Here is a 22,229-nt window from a genome sequence, read left to right as displayed (position 1 = left end):
TTTTTTTTTCAACTACAAGGGGAACATTTCATGTGATAGACCATATTCTGGGCTGTAAAACAAGTCTTAGTACATTTAAAAGAATTCAAATCATGTACAGTATGCTATCTGATCAAAATGGAATTAAATTAGAATTCAGTAAAAGAAAGATCTGTAAAACCTGTAAGCATTTGGTAAATAAATATCACTTTAACCCGTTAGTCAAAGAGAGAAAATGTGAAGACAACATATCAAATTTGTGGTATGTTGCTATAACAGTACTTAGAGGGAAAGTTATGGCTACTTTGATGCCTATATTGGAAATGAAATGTCACAAATAGTGGCTACAGCTTCCTCCTTAAGAAACTAGAAAAAGAAGAGCAAGTTAAACTCAAGCAGGGGCAAGGAAATAAAATTTAGAATGGAAATCACTGAAATGAAGACCAAAAAATTAATGAAAGCAGAAGCTGTTTTTTTGTTTGTTTTGAGGAACATCAGTAGAATTGATAAACCTCCAGCCAGACAGATCAGGAGAAAAAGAATACAAATTATTACTGACAATGAGAGAGGTAACATCACTACAGACATTAAAGGGTAATAAGGGAATGTTATGAACAATTTAATGTCAATCAGTATGGCCACTTAGATGAAACGGGCATATCCTAAGACGCAGACTACCAAAGTTCCCTCAAGAAGAAATAACACGAATCATCCCAAATCTGTTAAAGAGTTTAAATTTATGGAAAAGGCCTACCCACAAAGAAAACGCCAGTCACAGATGGTTTCCCTGTAAATTCTAACAATATTTAAGGAAGAAACAATACTAATTCTGCACAAGCTTTCAGAAAATTGAAGAGAAGGTTATACTTCACAACTCATTCTATGAAGCCATCATTACCCTGATACCAAAACCAAAGACATTACAAGGAACTATAGACGAATATCCCTAATGAACATAGATACAAACATTTTAAGCGAAATTTTAGCGAATTGAGTCTAACATATAAGAAGGTTAATTCGTAATTACCAAATGGTGTTTATCCTAAAAATGCAAGGTTGGTTTAATATTTGAACAGCAACAAAGTAATTTACCATATAAACAAACTAAAATGAAAAACCATACGATCATTTCAGTGTATGCAGGAAAGCATTTGACAAAATCTAGTATCCCTGATAAAAACTCTCAGCAACCTAGGAATAGAAGGGAACTTGCTCAGCCTGATAAGGGGTATGCAGAAAAGGGCTAACTCAGCAGGCCTAGAGTGCTCAAACCATGTACATTTTCAAGAAAGGCCTGTTTCCATGACTGTCCTTTCCCTAGCTCCAGAGAACTGAGCTCTTAGAATGGTTTGTCTAATGAGTGTATTTGCATACCTGAGCTATGCTATACCAGTTTATCCAGATAGTTTACACTGGCAGTGTGATTTATGGTGAACACCTGCTTTCTCTCTGGAGGTCTAGAATGTCAGCAGCTGAGGTCAGTCACGTAGGGTGCTATATACTTGTATGACTAACTCCTAGTAAAAAACCCTGGACACCTAGGCTCAGGTGAGCATCCCTGGTTGGCAACATTTTGCATTGGTCACATATGGTTGCTGGGAGAATTAAGTGTGTCCTCTGTGACTCCACTGGGAGGGAACACTTGGAAGCTTATGCGTCGTTTCCTCTGGACGTCACTCCATGCGCTTTTCCCTTTTGCTTATTTCGCTGTGTATGTTTTTACTATAATAAACTGTAATCGTGAGTAGAACAACTTCCGAGTCCTGTGAGTCCTCCTATGAGCCCAAGGGTGATTTTGGAGACCCCTAACATAAGGGGCATCTACAAAATACTTATATCTAATATCAGACTTAAGAGTGAAAGACTGAATACTTTCTCACTAAGACCAGGAAAAATAAATTATGTCCATTCTTTACTTGACATTGTACTTGAGATGATAATCAGTGCAATAAGGCAAGAAAAAGAAGGCATGAAAAAGAAATAACAGGCATCTATATGCTAAAAGAAAGCGAGGCTATCTATATCTATCTATAAAATGCCTATTTTATAGATAGATATATGCCTAGAAAATCTGATGGAATGTCCAAAAATCTAGAACAAATAAGAGGGTTTAGTAAGGTTGCTGAATACTGGATCCATGTACAAAAAATAATGTATCTCTAAATACAAGCAACATTCAATCAGAAATTGAAATTTACATGTAATTCCATTTACAATAATAACAGAAATATGGAATACTTAGGCATGAATCTTGCATAAATGATGTACAAGATCTATACACTGAAAACCAGAAAACGTTACTGAAAAAAGTTAAGACCTAAATAAGTCAAGAGATATGCCTCATTTGTGGGTTGGAATACTCAATATTGTTGAGATGGCAGTGATCTCCAAATAGATCACTATGCCATCCCAATCAAAATTGAAAGGACCTAGTATAGCCAAGCAATTCTGAAAAAGAACAAATTTGGAGCACTAACACTACCTGATTTAAAGATTCAGTGTGAATCTACAGTCATCAAAACAGTGTAGTATTGGCAGCAAGATAGAGAAAATGATTATTAGAACAGAACAGATTCCAGAAATAGACCCACAAACATATGGATAACTGATTTATTTTTATTTTTTTTAATAAAAGTAAGGTTTAGTGGAGAAAGGACAGTTATTCACTGTTTGGTCAGAGGCTGTGTTTAAGCCCCTTGTGCCAGTGAGACTTCCACCCTGTGTTGATCCATCCATGTGCAGCTTAGGAAATGTTTTCAAGTTTGTCCCATGACCTGCTCTGATCATTCCTGGGTGAATACAACCTAGTGCTTGTACACAGCCTTCCTGACTCTCATGGTTAATTGTAATTTCAGGAGGGCTTTTCTTGGTTATCCCTGGTTCTCTGTATTAGATTTCTGTATTCTCTACCATTTGGCTTGTATTAGGGCTTTGGGCTTCTTGGTTGTTTTTCCTCAAGATAACCATTTTTTTTTTTTCAATAATGTTCTTAGGTATGAGGTTCTCTATTTTCTGTTCCAAATAAAGTCAATCCCTTCAGAGAGAGATGTGGAGCTCTTTGTCCTTATGGTGTGCCTTTTCCCTTCAGTAGAACCCCTGTGCCAATACACCTGGGGCTGGAGGTGGGAGCTGACTTTTCCCTCAGGGATACCTGCATTTTGGTTGGAGGGGTATTGGCAGCCCTGGTCTTCAACTAGGTTGGTAGCAATCAGGACTCAGTATTCTTAACCTACTGGGCCTGGAGTAGAGTTTCCACCAAATGAACTGGGACTGGGTGGAGGAGCAAGGAGGTCAGTCTCCTCTGTTGCCTGCTCAGAATAGACCTATACCTCTAGGCTGAAGAAGATGAGAAACACTGGCAGTCTGCCCCTTCCAGGATGAAACTAGCCCAGGACTAGGAGCTGGAGGGAAAGGAAGCTCCTGTCTTCTTTTCTGCACATGACTGAGGTAGATCTTCTGTAACATAGCATTGGTGGAATGGGGGTAATGGACTGTATCTTAGTCAAATGCCAGACTCTTGCCTGTTCTGAGATTTAGTAGATTTTCTTGATTAAATGTTTCTCCATTTGCTGTATGCCCTTAGGACAATTTCTAAAGACTTTATATGTTTTTTGTTTGTTTTTGTTTTTTTAAAATAATGTTCACCAATTAGAATGTGGTTTTGCTGGGGAGAAGGTCCACTGAGCTCCTTACTCTGTCATTCCAAAAGTTCCACCCTGCTTTCAAGCTTTTAATAGCAAGCTTTGGATCTTCTTTCTATAGAGACAAGGAAGTTTTCATTACCAAATATGATTTTCTCAAGATGTTAGATTATACTAACATAATATATTTTGTTAACTACAATAAACTTATTAGAAAGCTTTTAACCAGTCTGGAAGTTGGTTTATTTTTCTCCTATAGACTGGGATTTTGACTTTAAACTCATTTTCCACATAGTCTTTCTACTTGATGATCCAGATTAATTGTTCCCAGGCCCCATAAATACTGTCTTTGGAATAGATGGCATTATAGACAAATACCACCAACATACCCACTGCACTTGAAATTTTACAAAATGCTTTTTCACTTTATACTACCTTTTTTCTTCATAACCTGGTGTGCAGGAAGTATCACTCCTGCCAATTAAAAACTGAAAATTGGCATGGTGTCTAAACTAATTCATTCAGCTAGCATTTATTAATTGTCTACTCCATAATAGACAACTTGCACACATTCCTTTCATTGCCTATAAAAATGTTCTGATCTAGATCCATTGTATTTTAAAGTTACTAATTTAAACTTGACTTACTCTTTGAGCTTAATTACACAGAATAGCCCTTCCTTTGGAGGGGAAACTTATTGTAGAAAACCTAAGACTTAGTCTTATGAACTAAATCTTTGCAAAAAGCCGTAGTATCTCGGAAGCAAAGTAACCAAATTAAGCTTTGGCAACAGGAGAGAAGGAGCAACTGTCCATATGTGAAAATGAGGCCATGGGGGTTGGCAGTTTAATGAAGAAGTGATGCTCAAGAGGCCTTGGGTGTTTCTTTAATCTTTGTACTGCTAACTCTATGATTCTATTTTTTGTTTTGTTTCAAGTTTTTATTTAAATTCTAGTTAGTTAACGTATAGTGTAATATTAGTTTCAGGAGTAAAATTTAGTGATTCATCATTTACATGTAATACCCAGGGCTCATCACAACAAGTGCCTGTTAATACCCATTACCCATTTGTCACATCCCCCCACCCACCTCCCCTCCAGCAACCCTCAGTTTGGTCTCTATAGTTAAGAGTCTGTTTTATGGTTTGCCTCTTTTTTCTGCCTATGTTCATCTGTTTAGTTTCTTAAATTACACATCTGAGTGAAATTACATGGTATTTGTCTTTCTCTGACTGAATTATTTTGCTTATTATAGTACACTCTACCTCCATCCATGTCATTGCAAATGACAAGATTTCATTCTTTTTATGGCTGAATAATATTCCATTGTGCATATATATATATATATATATAATGGACATATGCATGATGATATATATATATATCATCAGTTGATGGACATTTGGGATCCTTCTATAATTTGGCTATTGTTGATAATGCTGCTATAAACATTGGGGTACAGGTGTCTGTCCCTTCAAATCAGTATTTTTGTGTCCTTTGGGTAAATACCTAGTAGTGCAATTGCTGAGTCGTAGGGTGGTTCTATTTTTAACTTTTTGAGGAACCTCCATACTGTTCTCCAGAGTGGCTGCACCCATTTGCATTCCCACTAACAGTGTGAGAGGTTTCCCCTTTCTTCGAATCCTCACCAACATCTGTGTTTCCTGTGTTGTTAATTTTAGCCATTCTAACGGGTGTGAGGTAGTGTTTTATCGTGGTTTTGATTTGTATTTCCCTGCTGATGAGTTATGTTGGGCATCTTTTCATGTGCTGTTAGCCATCTGTATGTCTTTGGAAAAATGTCTATTCATGTTTTCTGCCATTTCTTTTTTTTTTTAAGGTTTTATTTATTTATTTGACAGAGAGAGACACAGCGAGAGAGGGAACACAAGCAGGGGGAGTGGAAGAGGAAGAAGCAGGCTTCCTGCGGAGTAGGGAGCCCGATGCGGGGCTTGATCCCAGGACCCTGGGATCTTGACCCGAGCCGAAGGCAGACGCTTAATGACTGAGCCACCCAGGCGCCCCTCTTCTGCCATTTCCTAACTGATTATTTGTTTTTTTGGGTGTTGAGTTTGATAAATTCTTTATAGATTTTTGGATACTAACCCTTTATCAGATATGTCATTTGCAAATATCTTCTCCCATTCCATAGGTTGCCTTTTAGTTTTGTTGATTATTTCCTTTGCTGTGCAGAAGATGTTTATCTTGATGAAGTCCCAATAGTTCATTTTTGCTTTTGTTTCCCTTGCCTCTGAGGACATGTGTAGTTGAATTTATTTTTGTGTATGGTTTAAGAAAGTGGTCCACTTTCATTCTTCTGAATGTGGCTGTCCAGTTTTCCCAACACTCATTTGTTGAAGAGACTGTCTTTTTTCATTGGATATTCTTTCTTGCTTTGTCAAAGATTAGTTGACCATAGAATTGAGGGTCCATTTGTGGGTTTTCTGTTCTGTTCCATTGATCTATGTGTCTGTTTTTGTGCCAGTACCATACTGTCTTGATGACTAGTTTTGTAATATAACTTGAAGTCCAGAATTGTGATGCCTCCAGTTTTGCTTTTCTTTTTCAAGATAGCTATGGCTATTCAGGGTCTTTGTGGTTCCATACAGATTTTAGAATTAATTGTTCTAGCCCTATGAAAACAGCTGGTGATTTTTTTTTATGATAATATTACACATTTGATTTTATTTGGTATTATTTCTTTTTTTTAATTTTATTTTATTATGTTATGTTAGTCACCATACAATACATCATTAGTTTTTGATGTGGTGATCCACAATTCATTGTTTTCGTATAACACCCAGTGCTCCATGCAGTACGTGCCCTCCTTAATACCCAGCACTGGGCTAACCCATCCCCCCACCCCCCTCTCCTCTAAAACCCTCAGTTTATTTCTCAGAGTCCATAGTCTCTCATGGTTCATCTCTCCCCCCGATTTCCCCCCCTTCATTTTTCCCTTCCTTCCCCTAATGACCTCCATGGTATTCCTTATGTTCCATGAATAAGTGAAACCATATGGTAATTGACTTTCTCTGCTTGACTTATTTTACTTAGCATAATCTCCTCCAGTCCCATCCATGTTGATGCAAAAGTTGGGTATTCATCTTTTCTGATGGCTGAGTAATATTCCATTGTATATATGGACCACATCTTCTTTATCCATTCATCTGTTGAAGGGCATCTCAGCTCTTTCCCACAGTTTGACTATTGCGGACATTGCTGCTGTGAACATTGGGATGCATATGGCTCTTCTTTTCACTACATCTGTGTCTTTGGGGTAAATACCCAGCAGTGCAATTGCTGGATCATAGGGTAGCTCTATTTTCAATTTTTTGAGGAACCTCTACACTGTTTTCCAAAGTGGCTGTACCAACTTGCATTCCCATCAACAGTGTAAGAGGGTTCCCCTTTCTTCACAACCTCTCCAACATTTGTTGTTTCTTGCCCTGTCAATTTTTGCCAGGTGTAAGGTGATATCTCAATGTGGTTTTAATTTGAATTTCCCTGATGGCTAATGATGATGAACATTTTTTCCTGTGTCTGTTAGCCATTTGTATGTCTTCTTCGGAGAAGTGTCTGTTCATGTCTTCTGCCCATTTTTTGACTTGATTCTTTGTTTTTTGGGTGTTGAGTTTGAGAAGTTCTTTATAGATCTTGGATACCAGCCCTTTATCTGTAGTGTCATTTGCAAATGTCTTCTCCCATTCTGTGGATTCCCTCCTTGTTTTGTTGACTGTTGGATCGGAAGAATAAACATTGTTAAAATGTCTATGTTACCCAGAGCAATCTATACCTTCAGTGCCATCCCGATCAAAATTCCAATGACATTTTTCAAAGTGCTGGAACAAACAATCCTAAAATTTGTATGGAATCAGAAAAGACCCCGAATCGCCCAGGAAATGTTGAAAAAGAAAAACAAAGCTGGGGGCATCACAATGCCCGATTTCAAGCTATATTACAAAGCAGTGATCACCAAGACAGCATGGTACTGGCACAAAAACAGACATATAGACCAATGGAAAAGAATAGAGAGACCAGATATGGACCCTCAAATCTATGGTCAAATAATCTTCGACAAAGCAGGAAAAAATATGCAGTGGAAAAAAAAACACACTTCTCTTCAATAAATGGTGCTGGGAAAATTGGACAGCCACATGCAGAAGAATGAAACTCGACCATTCTCTAACACCACACACAAAGATAAACTCAAAATGGATGAAAGACCTCAATGTGAGACAGGAGTCCATCAAAATCCTAGAGGACAACATAGGCCATAACCTCTTTGACATCAGCCACAGCAACTTCTTTCAAGATACATCTCTAAAAGCTACTGAAACAAAAGCAAAAATGAACTTTGGGACTTCATCAAGATAAAAAGCTTCTGCACAGCTGGTGGTACTTTGATAGGGATTGCATTAAATGTGTAGATTGCTTTGTAGCGTAGACATTTTAACACTCCATTTGTTCTTCCCATCCATGAGTATGGAATGTTTTTCTTTTTCTTTGTGTCATCCTCAATGCCTTTTGTAAGTGTTCTATAGTTTTCAGAGTACAGATCTTTCACTCCTTTGGTTAGATTTATTCCTAGGTATCTTATAGTATTTGGTGTAGTTGTAAATGGGATTAATTCCTTGATTTCTTTTTCAACTGCTTCATTATTAATGTATAAAAATTTAACAGATTTCTGTATATTGATTTTGTGTCCTGCGACTTTACTGAATTCGTGTATCTGTTCTAGCAGTTTTTGGTGGGGTCTTTTGGGTTTTCTACATAGAGTATGTTGTCTGTGAATAGTGAAAATTTGACTTCTTCCTTGCTGATTTGGATACCTTTTATTTCTTTTTGTTGTCTGCTCAAGCTAGGACTTACGGTATTATGTTAAATTAACAGTGTTGAGAGTGGACATCCTTGTCTTGTTCCTGATCATAGAGAAAAAGTTCTCAGTTTTTCCCCATTGAGGATGATATAGCTGTGGGTCTTTCATATATGGCCTTTAGGATTTTGAGGTATGTTCCCTCTATTCCTACTTTGTTGAGGGTTTTTATCAAGAATGGATGCTGTACTGTGTCAAATGCTTTTTCTGCATCTATTGAAAGGATCATAATGTTCCTGTCCTTTATTTTATTAATGTGGTGTATCACATTGATTGATTTGTGAATATTGAACCACACTTGCAGCCCAGGAATAAATCCTACTTGATCGTGGTGAATGATTCTTTTAATATACTGTTGGATTTGATTTGCTAGTATTGTATTGAGAATTTTTGTGTCCATGTTCATCAAGGATATTGGCTTGTAATTCTCTTTCTTAGTGTGGTCTTCATCTGGTTTTGGAATCAAGGTAATGCTGGTCTCATAAGAATGAGTTTGGAAGTTTTCCTTCCATTTCCAGTTTTTGGAACAGTTTGAGAAGAATAGGTATTAACTCTTCTTTAAGTGTTTGGTAGAATTCCTCTGGGAGCCATCTGGCCCTGGACTTTTGTTTGTTGGGAGATTTTTGATTAATGATTCAATTTCTTTGCTGGCTATTGGTCGGTTCAAATTTTCTATTTCTTCCTGTTTTGGTTTTGGTAGTTTGTAAGTTTCTAGGAACTTATTTTATTTATTTATTTTTAAAGATTTTATTTATTTGAGGTAGAGTGAGAGTGAAAGAGAGAGAGGGAGAGAAAGAGAGAGCACAAGCAGGGGGAGCAGCAGGCAGAGGGAGAAGCAGGCTCTCCACTGAGCAGGGAGCCTGATGTGGGGCTCGATCCCAGTCTGGGATTATGACCTGAGCCGAAGGCAGACGCTTAACCATATGAGCCACTCAGGTGCCCCTCTAGGAATTTATCCATTTCTTCCAGATTGCCCAGTTTGTTGGCATATAGTTTTTCATAATATTCTCTTATTATCATTTGTATTTCTGTGGTGTTGGTTGGTATCTCTCTTCTCATTCATGATTTTATTTATTTGGGTCCTTTCTCTTTTCCTTTTGATAAGTCCGGCTAGGGGTATATCAATTTTATTGATTCTTTCAAAGAATAGGCTCCTGGTTTCATTGATCTGTTCTACTGGTTTTTGTTTGTTTGTTTGTTTCTATATCATTTATTTTTGCTCAAATCTTTATTATATCCCTTCTCCTAGCTTTAAGCTTTATTTGCTGTTCCTTTTCTAGCTCCTTTGGGTATAAGGTTACGTTGTGTATTTGAGACTTTTCCTGCTTCTTGAGAAAGTCTGTATTGCTACATACTTCCCTCTTATGACCACTTTTGCCACATTCCAAAGGTTTTGGACTGTTGTGTTCTCATTTTCATTTGTTTCCAGGTATTTTTTAAATTTCTTCTTTAATTTCCTGGTTGACCCATTCATTCTTTAGTAGCATGTTATTTAACCTCCATGTATTTGGGGTCTTTCCAAATTTTTTCTTCTGGTTGACTTCAAGTTTCATAGCATTGTGGTCAGAAAATACGCATGGTATGATCTCAATCTTATAGTACTTGTTGAGGCCTGATTTGTGACCCAGTATGTGATCTATTCTGGAGACTATCCCATGTGCACTTGAAAAGAATGTGTATTCTGCTGCTTTAGGATGAAATGTTCTGAATATGTCTATTAAGTCCATCTGGTCAGTTGTTTCCTTATAGATTTTCTGCTTAGATCATCTGTCCATTGCTGTAAGCGGGGTGTTAAAGTCTCCTATTATTATTTTATTATAACTAATGAGTTACTTTATGTTTGTTATTGTTTTATGTATTAGGGGGCTCCCAAGTTGGAGGCATAAATATTTATAATTGTTAGATTTTCTTGCTGGATAGACCCCTTTGTTATGATATAGTGCCCTTCTTCATCTCTTATTACAGTCTTTGGTTTAAAATCTAGTTTGTCTTATGTAAGTATGGCTACTCCAGCCTTCTTTTGATGACCATTAGCATGATAAATGGTTCTCCATCCGCTCACTTTCAATGTACAGGTGTCTTTAAATCTAAAATGAGTCTCTTGTAGGCAGCATATAGATGGATCTTGTTTTTTTATCCATTTCAAACCCTATGTCTTTTTATTGGAGCAGTCCATTTACAATTAGAGTGATTATTGAAAGATATGAATTTAGTACCATTGTGTTACCTGTAAAGTTGTTGTTTCTGGTGATGTTCTCTGTTCCTTTCTAGTCTTTGTTGCTTTTGGTCTTTTTATTCCCCACTTGAAGAGTCCCCTTTAATATTTCTTGCAGGGCTGGTTTAGTGGTCGCAGACTCCTTTAGTTTTTGTTTGTCTGAGAAACTCTTTATCTCTCCTTCTATTCTGAATGATAGCCTTGCCGGATAGAATATTCTTAGCTGCATATTTTTCCTCAGCACATTGAATAAATCATGCTACTCTCTTCTGTCCTGCTAAGTTTCTGTGGAGAAGTCTGCTGCTAACCTTATTTGTTTTCCCTTGTAAGTTAGGGATTTCTTTTCTCTTGCTGCAGGATTTTTTTCCTTATCTCTGTATTTTGCAAGTTTTACGATATGTCTTGGTGTTGGCCTGCTTTTGTTGATTTTGATGGGAGTTCTCTGTGCCTCCTGGATTTGGATGTCCATTTCTTTCCCCAGATTAGGGACGTTTTCAGCTATAACTTGCTCAAGTAAAACTTCTGCCCCTTTTTCTCTCTCTTCTTCTGGGATTCCTATGATACAAATGTTACTATGCTTTATGGAGTCATTGAGTTCCCTAAGTCTACATTTGTGATCCGATACTTACCTTTTCCTCTTCTTTTTGGCTTCATTATTTTCCATAATTTTATGTTCTATATCATTTACTCATTCCTTTGCTTCTTCCATCCTTGTGGTCATTACATCCAGTCAGTTTCGCATCTCAGTTGTAGCATTTTTTTTTTTTTTCAGCCTAACTAGTGTTTAGGTCTTTTATCTCTGCAGTAAGGACTCCCTGGTGTCTTCTGTGCTTTTCTCAAGCCCATCTAGTATCCATCCTTAGGATTGTTGTTTTCAATTCTGGATCAGGCATATTACTTATATCTGCTTCAATTAGATCACTGGCCATGACCTTTTCTTGTTCTTTCCTTTGGTATGAATTCCTCCATCTTGGCATTTTGTCTAGGTCTGTCTTCTTCTGTATGTTACAAAAGCCTGTTATGTTTCCTGTTCCTGAGAGTAATGGCTTTATGAAGAAGAGGTCATATAGTGTCCAGGGCCTGGTGCTTCAGGGAGTGTCTCTGGTGTGTGCTGCATGCACTCTGCTGCTATGTTTTGGCTGTTCTGTCCTTCAGGCCAGTCGTCTGCAGAGGCTCTCCTTGCCTGCAGTGGGCAGTGTTTGGACCTTGGCCAGAGTGTGGCAAGTTTTAACTAGGTATGCTCTGGTTGGCTTGTTAAAAGAAACCAGATCCTATTTCCACCAGAGCTGGAGCTTTGCAGCACTCTATGGTCAGGAGACTTGGTGGCTGTGGGGTTTGTGCTGGTCTTTCTAGGGGAGGAGCCTGCTGCTCCGGCTCTCAAGCACACTCGCCCTAGTGAAGCAGCACCTGCAGAGTGCAGGGGAGCAGGGCTTGCTGTAAGCAGTTTAAGCTGCCACTGTTGGCACTGTGCTGCTTACTGAGGTTACTTTATGCTGAGGGGTGGGGGAGGGAAATTGTGTCAGCCCTCTCCCTTGCCCCAGGGGAGAGGAATTTGTGCCCACAGCTGTCTGGGCAGCCCTCCCAGAAGAGCCTACAATCTCCCCTCCTGTGTCCCAGGCGTCCTTCAGATCCCTGCCTTCACCCTGTCTGTGTCCGGTCCATCTGCCCGCCCGGCAGCACAGTGCACCTGTCTTCTATCTCAGGCAGGCCAGCTGAGTTTTAAAACTCTTAGCTCCCTGGCTAACTCTATGATTGTAGAAAAAATAATTGCATTTTCTCTGCTTCATTTCCCCCCTAACTTTAATTGGAGGATAGTGACTTATCCTGCACATGGGGCTATGGAAGACAAAAAATTCTGTAGAATTTGAAGTGCTTTAGGAATGTTCTATATGGTGGCACCTTCCTATAGTGCTACCTTCTCCAAAATAGGGAAAAAGATGAGTCTGTCCTAGATCCGACCCAAAGCTATTTATGACAGGAAGTTCTGGAAGGACTTTGGTAAAACACACTTGTAACCTGGCTTAAAGTGTGATCTTAGGGACAGTGTGACATAGCAAAGCACACATGATACGTGTATACTGTATAAAGGGTATTTTCTACTTCTTATTTCTTGTTTTCATTTCCCTTTTCTAGTAGAGAAAAGATAGAATGCATAAGCCAAATGTTTATCTTAACTATTACCTTTAAACTCATCCTTCCACATTTGAGGAGTTTTTTTCAGAAGAAAAAATAAATTTAGGTTTTTCTTGCTTTCTTTCTCACAGTAAAATGGCCAAACAATGTGAACAGTAATAGAAGGAAGAGCAGGAGTTGTGAATAGTTAACCTGGACAATTGATCTTAAATTTCAAATCATTGCCTTTATTTTCTGATTAAAAGGTATAAGGCAAATAGTGGGTCCTATACCTGAAGCTCTTGACCCTAGAGTGTTCTATTTTTCATTTCTTAGCAACCAGTCAACTGTAAAACATGAAGGAAAAATCCAGAAAATAATCATAAAGCATACCTTGGAGAAGTTTCCAAACATGAATAAAAAATAACAAGCCCCCTTCATTGAGCTCAGGTACTGTACTTGGCACTTTACTGCATTATCTCACTCATTACTAACAATGGCCCAATGAGGAAGGAACCTTTAATCTCTATTTTGTGAAGAGGAAACTGCCCTAGACAAGGTAATTAGAAGCTTACGCCAGGTTACATAGCTTCTGGAAACAGGATGGACCATTTTAAGTAATGAAATTTAAAGCAAATATTTTCTAAATTACCCAAGTAGTGTGTATTCTTTGTAAAAAAAAAAAAAATCAAAGATGTAGGAAATAAAAATTTTAGCAAATCACCAATAACCATATATGTGTGTATGTGTGTATATGATTACACACACACACAAAGATTGGAAAGATACAGAATAAGTGATAGTGTTGGTTAACCCTGGAGAAGGAAGGTGAGAAGATACCAGAAATGGAAGGGATGGTCAAAAACATGTTTAGCTTTATCTAGAATGTTCTGACTTTTTGCACAGGGACTGTTTTCATATATCAGTTATGCAAATTTAATTTATTTAAAAACCCTCAAGGAATGAGGATACATTCCAGATAAAGTTAATCATCTTTAACTAACCTCATCACCCCTTTTCTGGTGACCCTCTCTTCATCACAATCTCTACTCAAGAATGTTTAAACCTTTTCAAAGATAGTGTGAACATAAGTTACTTGATAAGGGAAGATTGTAGAATCGTTGATAATGAAGTATAAGGCAGTATACTATGGCGGTTATGTGCACAGACCCTGGATCCAGACTGCCTGGGTTTGGATCCTGGCTGCCCTATTGTATGATCTCTCTGTGCTCCAGTTTCCTCCTTTATAAATTTGGGATAATAATACCTATCTTACCAGGTTGTCATGAATCCTAAATGAGTTATTATCTGTACAGTACTTAGCACCTGGCACATTGTAAGAGCCAGGTAAGGGTTACTATAGTCATTATTGTTATCCTGACACTTAGAAAAAGCTATGATAAATTGTTGTATAGGCTTTTTCAGGCTTTTTATCTGTATGTGTGTACATACACACATACAGACAGGTACATACGCATATATTCATATGAGTAAATATGGGTGAATTTTTTATGAAAATTGGATCATACTATTTCTATTTATTATAACCTTTTTTTGTACTCAACACTATAGATTATAAACATCTTTCCATGCCATGGAATAATGAATGTTTAAAACAAATCTCAGGTGTATTTGGTCTTAGCTAGTTGCGATAGCATGGATTCTTTTTGACCAAATGTGTGAACATATGATAAGACAGAAATTGCTTGGCACTATATTGAAAATCTGGAGTGCTTATAGATATTGACACAGCTTACTTAAATGGTTGAATGGGCATTGATATATCTTACCTGAGTGTATTATTATTTGTCATATTTGTTAAGCAGTGATATTCAGCCTTTGTAAATGTCTATCTTCAGAGTCAATATGCCAGAGAGAATGGTATTTTTAAAGGGTCACTGTGGGAAGGACACTTGGAATATAGTTCTTTGTAGTAAGAAAAATGATGTAGAAAAAGTACATTGGTTATTAAGAAAAGTATTTCTTCTTCTTCCTCTTTCTGGCTTCTCAGGAGATGTTTCACAAGGCGGAAGAATTCTTACCCAAGAGGACAGATAGTGAAATGGATGAGATGGACACATCGGACACCCAATGGGGCTGGTTTTACCTGGCGGAGTGCGGGAAGTGGCACATGTTTCAGGTACTTCCTTTCCAGAACCTACCAGAAGGGCTTCAGGTCCACTTAGCGCCACCTGGCTGCCGCACAGTGTGCCAGTGCAGACCCTGAAGGACATTCAACCTTAAGGACATCAGATAGCTTGACTAAAAGAAAAAAGAGGAATCCTTCTAGTCCTTTTCCTTTTCGTTTCCCCAGGTTTTCTCAATCATGTATTTAGAAGAAGCAGTGCGCGTTCACTGCGTGTACAGAGAGCGAGTGTGACTGAGTTGTGTAGTGTCAGTACGGCCGAGCAACTCCAAGTTCCGTTTGGTGGACAAGGAGAAGGGGAAGAGAGCAAGCCCATATTAAGCACCTTGTGTCCGCCAGGTATTATGTTAGATGCCACAGGTATCTTTTCTCCTTTAGCCTCCCAGCAGCTCTGAAGCAGATGCTTATACTCTGTCTCACAGGCCAAGAGAGTGAAACTCAGAAAAGGTCACAGAATCCGTCCAGAGTCACATACAGCTAGGGAATTTGAACCCATACTCAAAAGCTTGTGCTCTTCTTTTACTTCCAAGCCTACTTAAAGGAGATTTGAGCCAGTGAGGAAGTTGTAATTATTGTAATAATTTGTAAAAATCGTAACAATTTGGAAAGAGGGGTTCTAAGCAGTTGCTGGAATTTCTTTGCTGGAAATCCTGACACCGTTTTGCACACGCTGGCTTAGCTGTGATTCACCCTGTGTGTGGGAACTAGAACAGGAGATCAGTGAGTTCCCTGTGTTGCTCCATTCTCTGTCTCTTGTGACCACAGAACCGCCTCTGTGGCCAAGCCATTGATGTGAACAGCTGGTAAATGAAACTTTCTGGTTTGTCTTAAAGCCGGATACCAACATTCAGTGTTCAGTTAGCAGTGAAGATATCGAAAAAAGCTTCAAAACAAACCCTTGTGGCTCCATTTCTTTTACTACTTCCAAATTCAGCTACAAGATAGACTTTGCAGGTATGTTTTTTTTTTCCCTAATAGTTGTGTGTTTTTAGTATATCGATATGGTAAAATCTACAGTACTGTAGATGAGAATTAGTTGATGTATTTGTAAACAGTGAAGTAAATCCTTTTTGTCACACACAGAAATCTCTCTATAAAAATTCAAGATTTAAAATCTTGAGCAACATTACCTTTTATAAAGGAATATTTGTATGCTTATTGATACTAATGTATATGGAGATTGTCGTATATTTTGAGCTTATGTAACACTTCTCTTCTAAGGAACACAAAACACTTTTTAGCTGTTTTCTTCATCATCCCTTCAGCCTTTTGAAATAGCTGGGAATCTTTATTTTAAGGATCAATCTGAGAGGTTACTAACCTCTAGTTAGTATCACTAGCTGGTGATAATTTGAAGACCAAAGTTCAGCTGAACGACCCATCTCCTAGTGTCTTTGCCAGAAAACTATTTCTTTTGTGGACATTGCCTTCTACCATTTTCTGATTTCATTGGCTCTTTCACAGAATAGCCCGCTAATCTGGAAGTCGGCCCCACTTTGGATTTCGTCTGTGATATATGGGCATGGTTTTAGGTATCCCATGAAAAACCTGTTGGATTCAACTCTTTCAGGTTCAAGCTGTTAGTTTCAGCTGTTTATTGCACAGAGACATACAAGAACTGGATGGGGAGGATTTTTTTTTTTTTAAGATTTTATTTTTAAAGTAATCTCTACAACCACCATGGGGCTCGAACTTATAACCCCGAGGTCAAGAGTCATGTGCTCTACTGACTGAACCAGCCAGACCCCCAGGGAGGCTTTCTTAATAAAGCATATTTTGGCTGCTGCATGGCTCAGTCCTCTAGCTGGTGCATCCCAGCTTCTATGAGTAGTATCTTTATGACAGAGTTAGGAGTATGTTGTGGTGCAGTATGGTGGTGAAACCTTAGGAAATCCCCCTGAATGAGCTGAGGCCCAGAAATGGTGAAGGGGGTTTGTCCAGTAAGAGGTTGATGCAACCAAATCTCTAATGATTATTGTTTCCCCCAAAGCTTGTTTTATTAGCAAGAGTTATATTATATTATAATATATTCTTACTACTCCTGACTAGCCATCACTTTTTTAATGAAATTAGGCAAATAGACTGCCTTTAAGGGACCCCGATTATTTGTCTTTTGGCCTCAGTTTAGACAGAAGGTGTCCACTAGATCTCTTAGACATCTTGTGTACAAGTGCCTATTTGAAGCAATACTGAGACTTCATGATATGCACACACACCAGGCTTCATGACAAGGATGAAGTTTATCAAAGCAGTTGGTAGATAATTCAGCAAGCCACATGTTTCTGAAAGAATATTTTCTATTAAACTGTATTTTGGGGAGAGCTTTCTCTCAAACAATGCAGTTTATTTAAAAAATGTCTTTATCAAAGAATAAGAGTCACATATAATGATTCTATTTCACCAACCCTCTATATAATGATATCAGCATTTTGCATGTACTATTTGCAACATTAGCCCCAACCATTTGGCCACAAGCCAACTCAGGTGCTCTTGATAAAAATGGTGAAACAGAAACTCAGAATGAGCTGCTCTAAGTAGACACCACAGGCTTTGCTCCCTTTGCTGAGATGATCTTGCTTTTTCCTGCACAGTGGTGATGCCATCGTGGGCAGAACCTAAGAGAATCCAGAAAGGGCAGAACATACTTTATACCTTATAGCATTTGCCTAGATGGGCGAACCTCTTTATTTTGGAATGGGATGATGCCATTTAGATAAGACAGAGGGACTAGCATCTCACATTAAGCCTCAGTACTTAGCTTTGTGGGCCTGAAGTAATGGACCTGGTGATATCGCCACAGTTAAGGCACAGAAGAGAGAATTAACTGGTCTTTTATCACTAGAATCTCTTTAAAAAGGATGTATTGTGTCTAGTGGGTTTTCTGTTTTTTGGTTTGGGTATACAATTTACAGAGAAGGCGAGAAATGTACCAATTTTTGAAATTCTGTGAATTGTGTTAAGTTTTATAGCAGTAACATATCTTTTTACCATTCTCAACATTTTTGGAGAAATCAAAGTAAGTATACTTTCCACTTAATAAACCAACTGGAAGATTTGGTTCTATAATTTCATTCTCTTCCAAGTACTCTTCATTTTCCTAAGTTTGGAACTCTTGCACTGTAGCATCTGTTTACTGTCAGTGGGATACAGAAAGGAGCGGGCCCTGCCTATAGAGCAGCATGAGCTGAGCATCCTGTGCGTGAGCGTAGGTCACGCGATGAAGCCCTGCTCCCTGAATAGCATTTTTTTTTTTAAAAGATTTTATTTATTCATTTGACAGAGGGAGAGAGAGCACAAGCAGGGGGGAGAGGCGGAGGGAGAGGGAGAAGCAGACTCCCCGCTGAGCAGGGAGCCCAATGTGGGGCTCCATCCCAGGAGCCTGGGATCATGACCTGAGCGGAAGGCAGACGCTTAACCGACTGAGCCCCACCAGGTGCCTCCTGAATAACACTTTTGTGTTGTGATAAGTAGATGTATGGTGAGGTGTCCTTGATAGACTGTGCTTGTCAGCTCCTCCCTAAGCCCCAAGGTTCCCCATCACCGGATACTTTGGCTACACATCTTCGTGACTATTTACAGCACAGTATGTTCCTACCACTTATCTAATATCTTTGTCTTTGTATACAGAAATGAAGCAAATGAATCTCATCACTGGAAAACAGCGCTTAATAAAAAGAGCCCCCTTTTCTATCAGTGCTTTCAGGTATTGTAAAGAGACTCGGGGTAGAAAGAGTGGGCTTTTCTCCTCTTTCTTAATATTTGACAGAGGAACAAGTAGACTGAAAATGTTTGGGTAGGTTATTTCATGATCTTGATATTGCTCTTTTTGTTACTGAATTTCACAATAGTTGATGAACTAACAGTATGATTATTTTCTGCCCTTGTTTCCTTTCCTATTGTCCTCTTCATTTCCTCTTATATGTTTACATGTTTTCGTTTCTTTAGGACAGTTACAGAATGCCACATGGTCTCTGCTGTAAGTCCTTGAAATAGCTTACTGAATGAAGTAGGTTTGAATTAACTTGCAAATACTCTGACAGAACCACCCAGTTATGTGGACCATAAATCCTAGGCAATTGCCCATTTTGTCTCTGCCTCCACTTATCCCCATTGGGTGACTCCTGGGAGTGATTTCAAATCTGTCGTGACCAAAGGAGGCCTACAGGAGGTGGGAGAGCGGTGGGCCAACAGCATGGCTCTCTGCTCCTGGGGCTGGTTGCACATTTTCCTTTTTGCTCTCTCTGGCTATTCACAGTCTGAAAAGAGAGGCATAGATGCCAAAAGAGAATACATATTTATTATTAATGTGAATGAAAGTGAAGGGGAAAACCTTAGAGCATACCTCCCACTTTCTGCCCAAGTGAATGAATATTGAAATTCCTGCTGTTGAAAGAATGTAGAATTAATCAGGAAAAAAAAAATGCCAGCATGTGAATTAGTATCTTTGCTCTTCCCAAAGAGATACTTTGAAAGAATTAGAGTAAGGAAAGAAATGCTTTAAGTTTCTTTCTTTTTTTTCTTTATTGATCTTTATTGACCTAATGTCACCTTTGTTACTAGGTATTTTTTTTTTTATGCTTTAAGTTTCTATCAGTTTGTTTCTTAAGACCTTTGGCTTATATTTTAGCATCATGATTTAGAAGTTATTCAAGTCCTTATATAATGAATGCCCTAGTACTTCTATGGAATGTGGAGAATATATTATTTTCTTATCAGCCACATCATATCTTTATTATTGAGTACAAGGAATGTAATAAAGAAATTACTTAGCTTGCAAGAGTGTGCAGTCTGGGAGAAAAATGAGATACAATCATGGAAAATGTGAATGTAATTGTATGTTATTATTGCTGGTGTACTTTGGTGGGGAGAAGCAGCACATTGTGGGGTCGAGCACTTTGTTCTGTCACAGACTATCGAGACCATAGAGCAAAGACAGGAGAGGTAGAGAATTATCAGAATGGAAGACAAGCAAGATAATGACAGAGGAGGAACAGTTATGTAGGCTACAGCAGAGTGAGGCCAGTAAGTGAGCACTGACAGGGATATATTTATTTATGGCAGGGATATATCGAGCATGTATTACATGCAAGGTGAATGGTTAACATTTCCTACTGGCAAGGAAGTTACAATTAATTAAGGCTACGGGCTCCTTAAAAATTAGGAAAAAAAAAATTTTCCGAGGGTAAAAGTAAAAATTTGCCTGAAGTATCTTTTGTTTTAACAAAACAAAACAAAACCCCCCAAAACAAACAAGAAAAACAACAAGAAGAACAAAACAAAAACAAAAACAAACACTGGGAAAAGTACTGGTGCTCTTATCATCAAAGGCTTATCTCTGTAATATCTGAATCTCTAAGTAGAAGACCCACAACCCATTAGAAACATATGATAATATGAGAACTACATAATAAGAGAACTACAAATTATACCAGACCATTTTTTACTATCAAACTGTCAGAAATTCAAAAGTTTGAATTTTAATAAGAGAACTAAAAATTATACCAGACTATTTTTTACTATCAAACTGTCAGAAATTCAAAAGTTTGATAACACGCCATTTTGGAGAGATTGTTGGGAAATGGGAATTCTCTCCATTTCTGGTGGTACTATTAACGAGTACAACCTTCAAAGAGGGCATTTGGGCAGTATCTGTCAGAATCCGAAATAAATATGTTCTTTGACCCAGGAATCCCATTTCAAGGATGTTATCCTACAGATACACTAGCAGGTGTGTAAAATGGAAAAAGGATAACCTTGTTGTTGTGCAGCATTCTTAACAGTAGCAAAAAGCCAAAAACAAGCTAAATATCATCAACAAGGGACTTGTTACATAAATGATGGTATATCTGCACCATAGAATTCTATGCACCTGCAAAATAGATTGCACTCATTCATTTAACCACTATGTATGGAGTGTTTACCATGGGCCAGATTCTGTGGTAGGTACTTCTGTATCAGTACTTTCTGTAGTACTGGAAAATGTCTGGAAAACTACCCCAAAGTCTAAAAAGCCTGATCACTTGGAGTTGGGGCAAGAGGTGACAAATGAAGAGGGAAGGAAACTGTTCCCTGTCTGCTTCTTTATATGTATTCATTTTTAAAACATATGATTGTAGGATCTTTTCAGAAATTATAATGAGCTTTAAAAAGGAAGCTAAAGACAAGCTGGAAATTTATGGCTTTCTTCCAGTAACCTCCAGTCTCCAGAGGATTAGCATGTCCTTCTCAGCCTTTTGCCATGAAGCCCTCCAACTTAGTATCTTTTTCTGTGTTCATATCCAGTGGCTTCAACGCAGTGGGCAGGTTTTCAAAGTTTCATTGGCCGCACTAGGTGAATTACCACAGGCTGTGTATGGGGAATAGAGGGCAGTAAACAGAGAAGAGTTTCGGTTTGAGTTAGAGCTTGAAGGACATTGAACATATGGCTGAGGGTTTGGATTTTATTTGATAGCAGTATCTATTAAAGAAGATTGTTTTTTTTTTTTTATCAAGAATTTGGTTTTCTTCTTGGAAATTCCTTTCCTTTATCTAAAATCCTCCTTACATTTTAAAAAATTTCTGGCAATTTTAAGAAAGACATGATGGAATTAAACAACCGTTTTTTAAATGTTGATGTTATTCGAGATTGTCTGTTTTCCATCAAAGTTGTCAGTTCAGCACCCAAAAAGCAGCACACAGGAGACACTGAGTAAATATTTGAAAATAAAGAACTGAGGGCTTCAGTTAATTGCGTTTGTCACAATATCCCAAACATGAAAATTGAGCTTTGGAGAAAAGGCGAAATTAAATCATCGACCATAATTATCATCAGTTTCTAATACTGTGTTGTGTCTTTTGCCATTTAAAGTTACATCTGTGAAAATGAGGCCATCCCCATGCCCCCACACTGGGAGAATGTGAACACCGACGTGCCCTATCAGGTAAGAGCAGGGCTGGCCAGCCGCCCTGTGCATGAGCGGAAGGGGCCCCAGTAAAACTATGCAAACTTCTTTTTCCAGCTGGTTCCTTTGCACAGTCAAACACACGAGTATAACGAAGTTGCCAGTCTCTTTGGGAAAACAATGGACCGCGGCAGAATTAAAAGAATTCAGAGAATTCAAAACCTGGACTTGTGGGAGTTCTTTTGCAGGTGAGGCGGCGTCTGACCCGAGCCCTCTCTGTAGCCTCTAAGGCTTCTGGAGTCTTGGAGAAGGCGAAGCATGGATGTTGACCCATGTTGTCTTTTGGCTTTGTCGTGCCAATTGTGTGTCCCAGCGCTTCACCT

The 22,229-nt window shown here is 38.4% G+C and overlaps 1 protein-coding gene across 5 annotated transcripts in view; it reads left to right on the top strand.

Annotated features, from left to right (window-relative positions):
• The window catches only part of PARP11 (poly(ADP-ribose) polymerase family member 11), a 41,741-nt gene that overhangs the window by 10,134 nt on the left and 9,378 nt on the right, over positions 1–22,229 (top strand). The window contains exons 2-7 of one of the 5 annotated variants that reach the window (XM_025851730.2): positions 13,156–13,269; positions 14,831–14,959; positions 15,799–15,919; positions 18,593–18,668; positions 21,813–21,885; positions 21,964–22,094. In XM_025851730.2, the coding sequence (XP_025707515.1) occupies positions 14,834–14,959; positions 15,799–15,919; positions 18,593–18,668; positions 21,813–21,885; positions 21,964–22,094 (527 nt within the window). In that variant the 5' untranslated portion in view covers positions 13,156–13,269; positions 14,831–14,833. The remainder of the gene's footprint in view (positions 1–13,155; positions 13,270–14,830; positions 14,960–15,798; positions 15,920–18,592; positions 18,669–21,812; positions 21,886–21,963; positions 22,095–22,229) is intronic. The other 4 variants (XM_073886981.1, XM_025851731.2, XM_025851729.2 and 1 more) reach the window with 4 other exon arrangements.

This window comes from Callorhinus ursinus, unplaced genomic scaffold, assembly GCF_003265705.2.
Source record: "Callorhinus ursinus isolate GAN/ISIS: 27379988/994484 unplaced genomic scaffold, GSC_fseal_2.0 scaffold74, whole genome shotgun sequence".
Taxonomy (NCBI): Eukaryota; Metazoa; Chordata; class Mammalia; order Carnivora; family Otariidae; genus Callorhinus; species Callorhinus ursinus.
The sequence above is the reverse complement of the archived record's forward strand: the minus strand, read 5'-3'. Positions and strand labels throughout refer to the sequence as shown.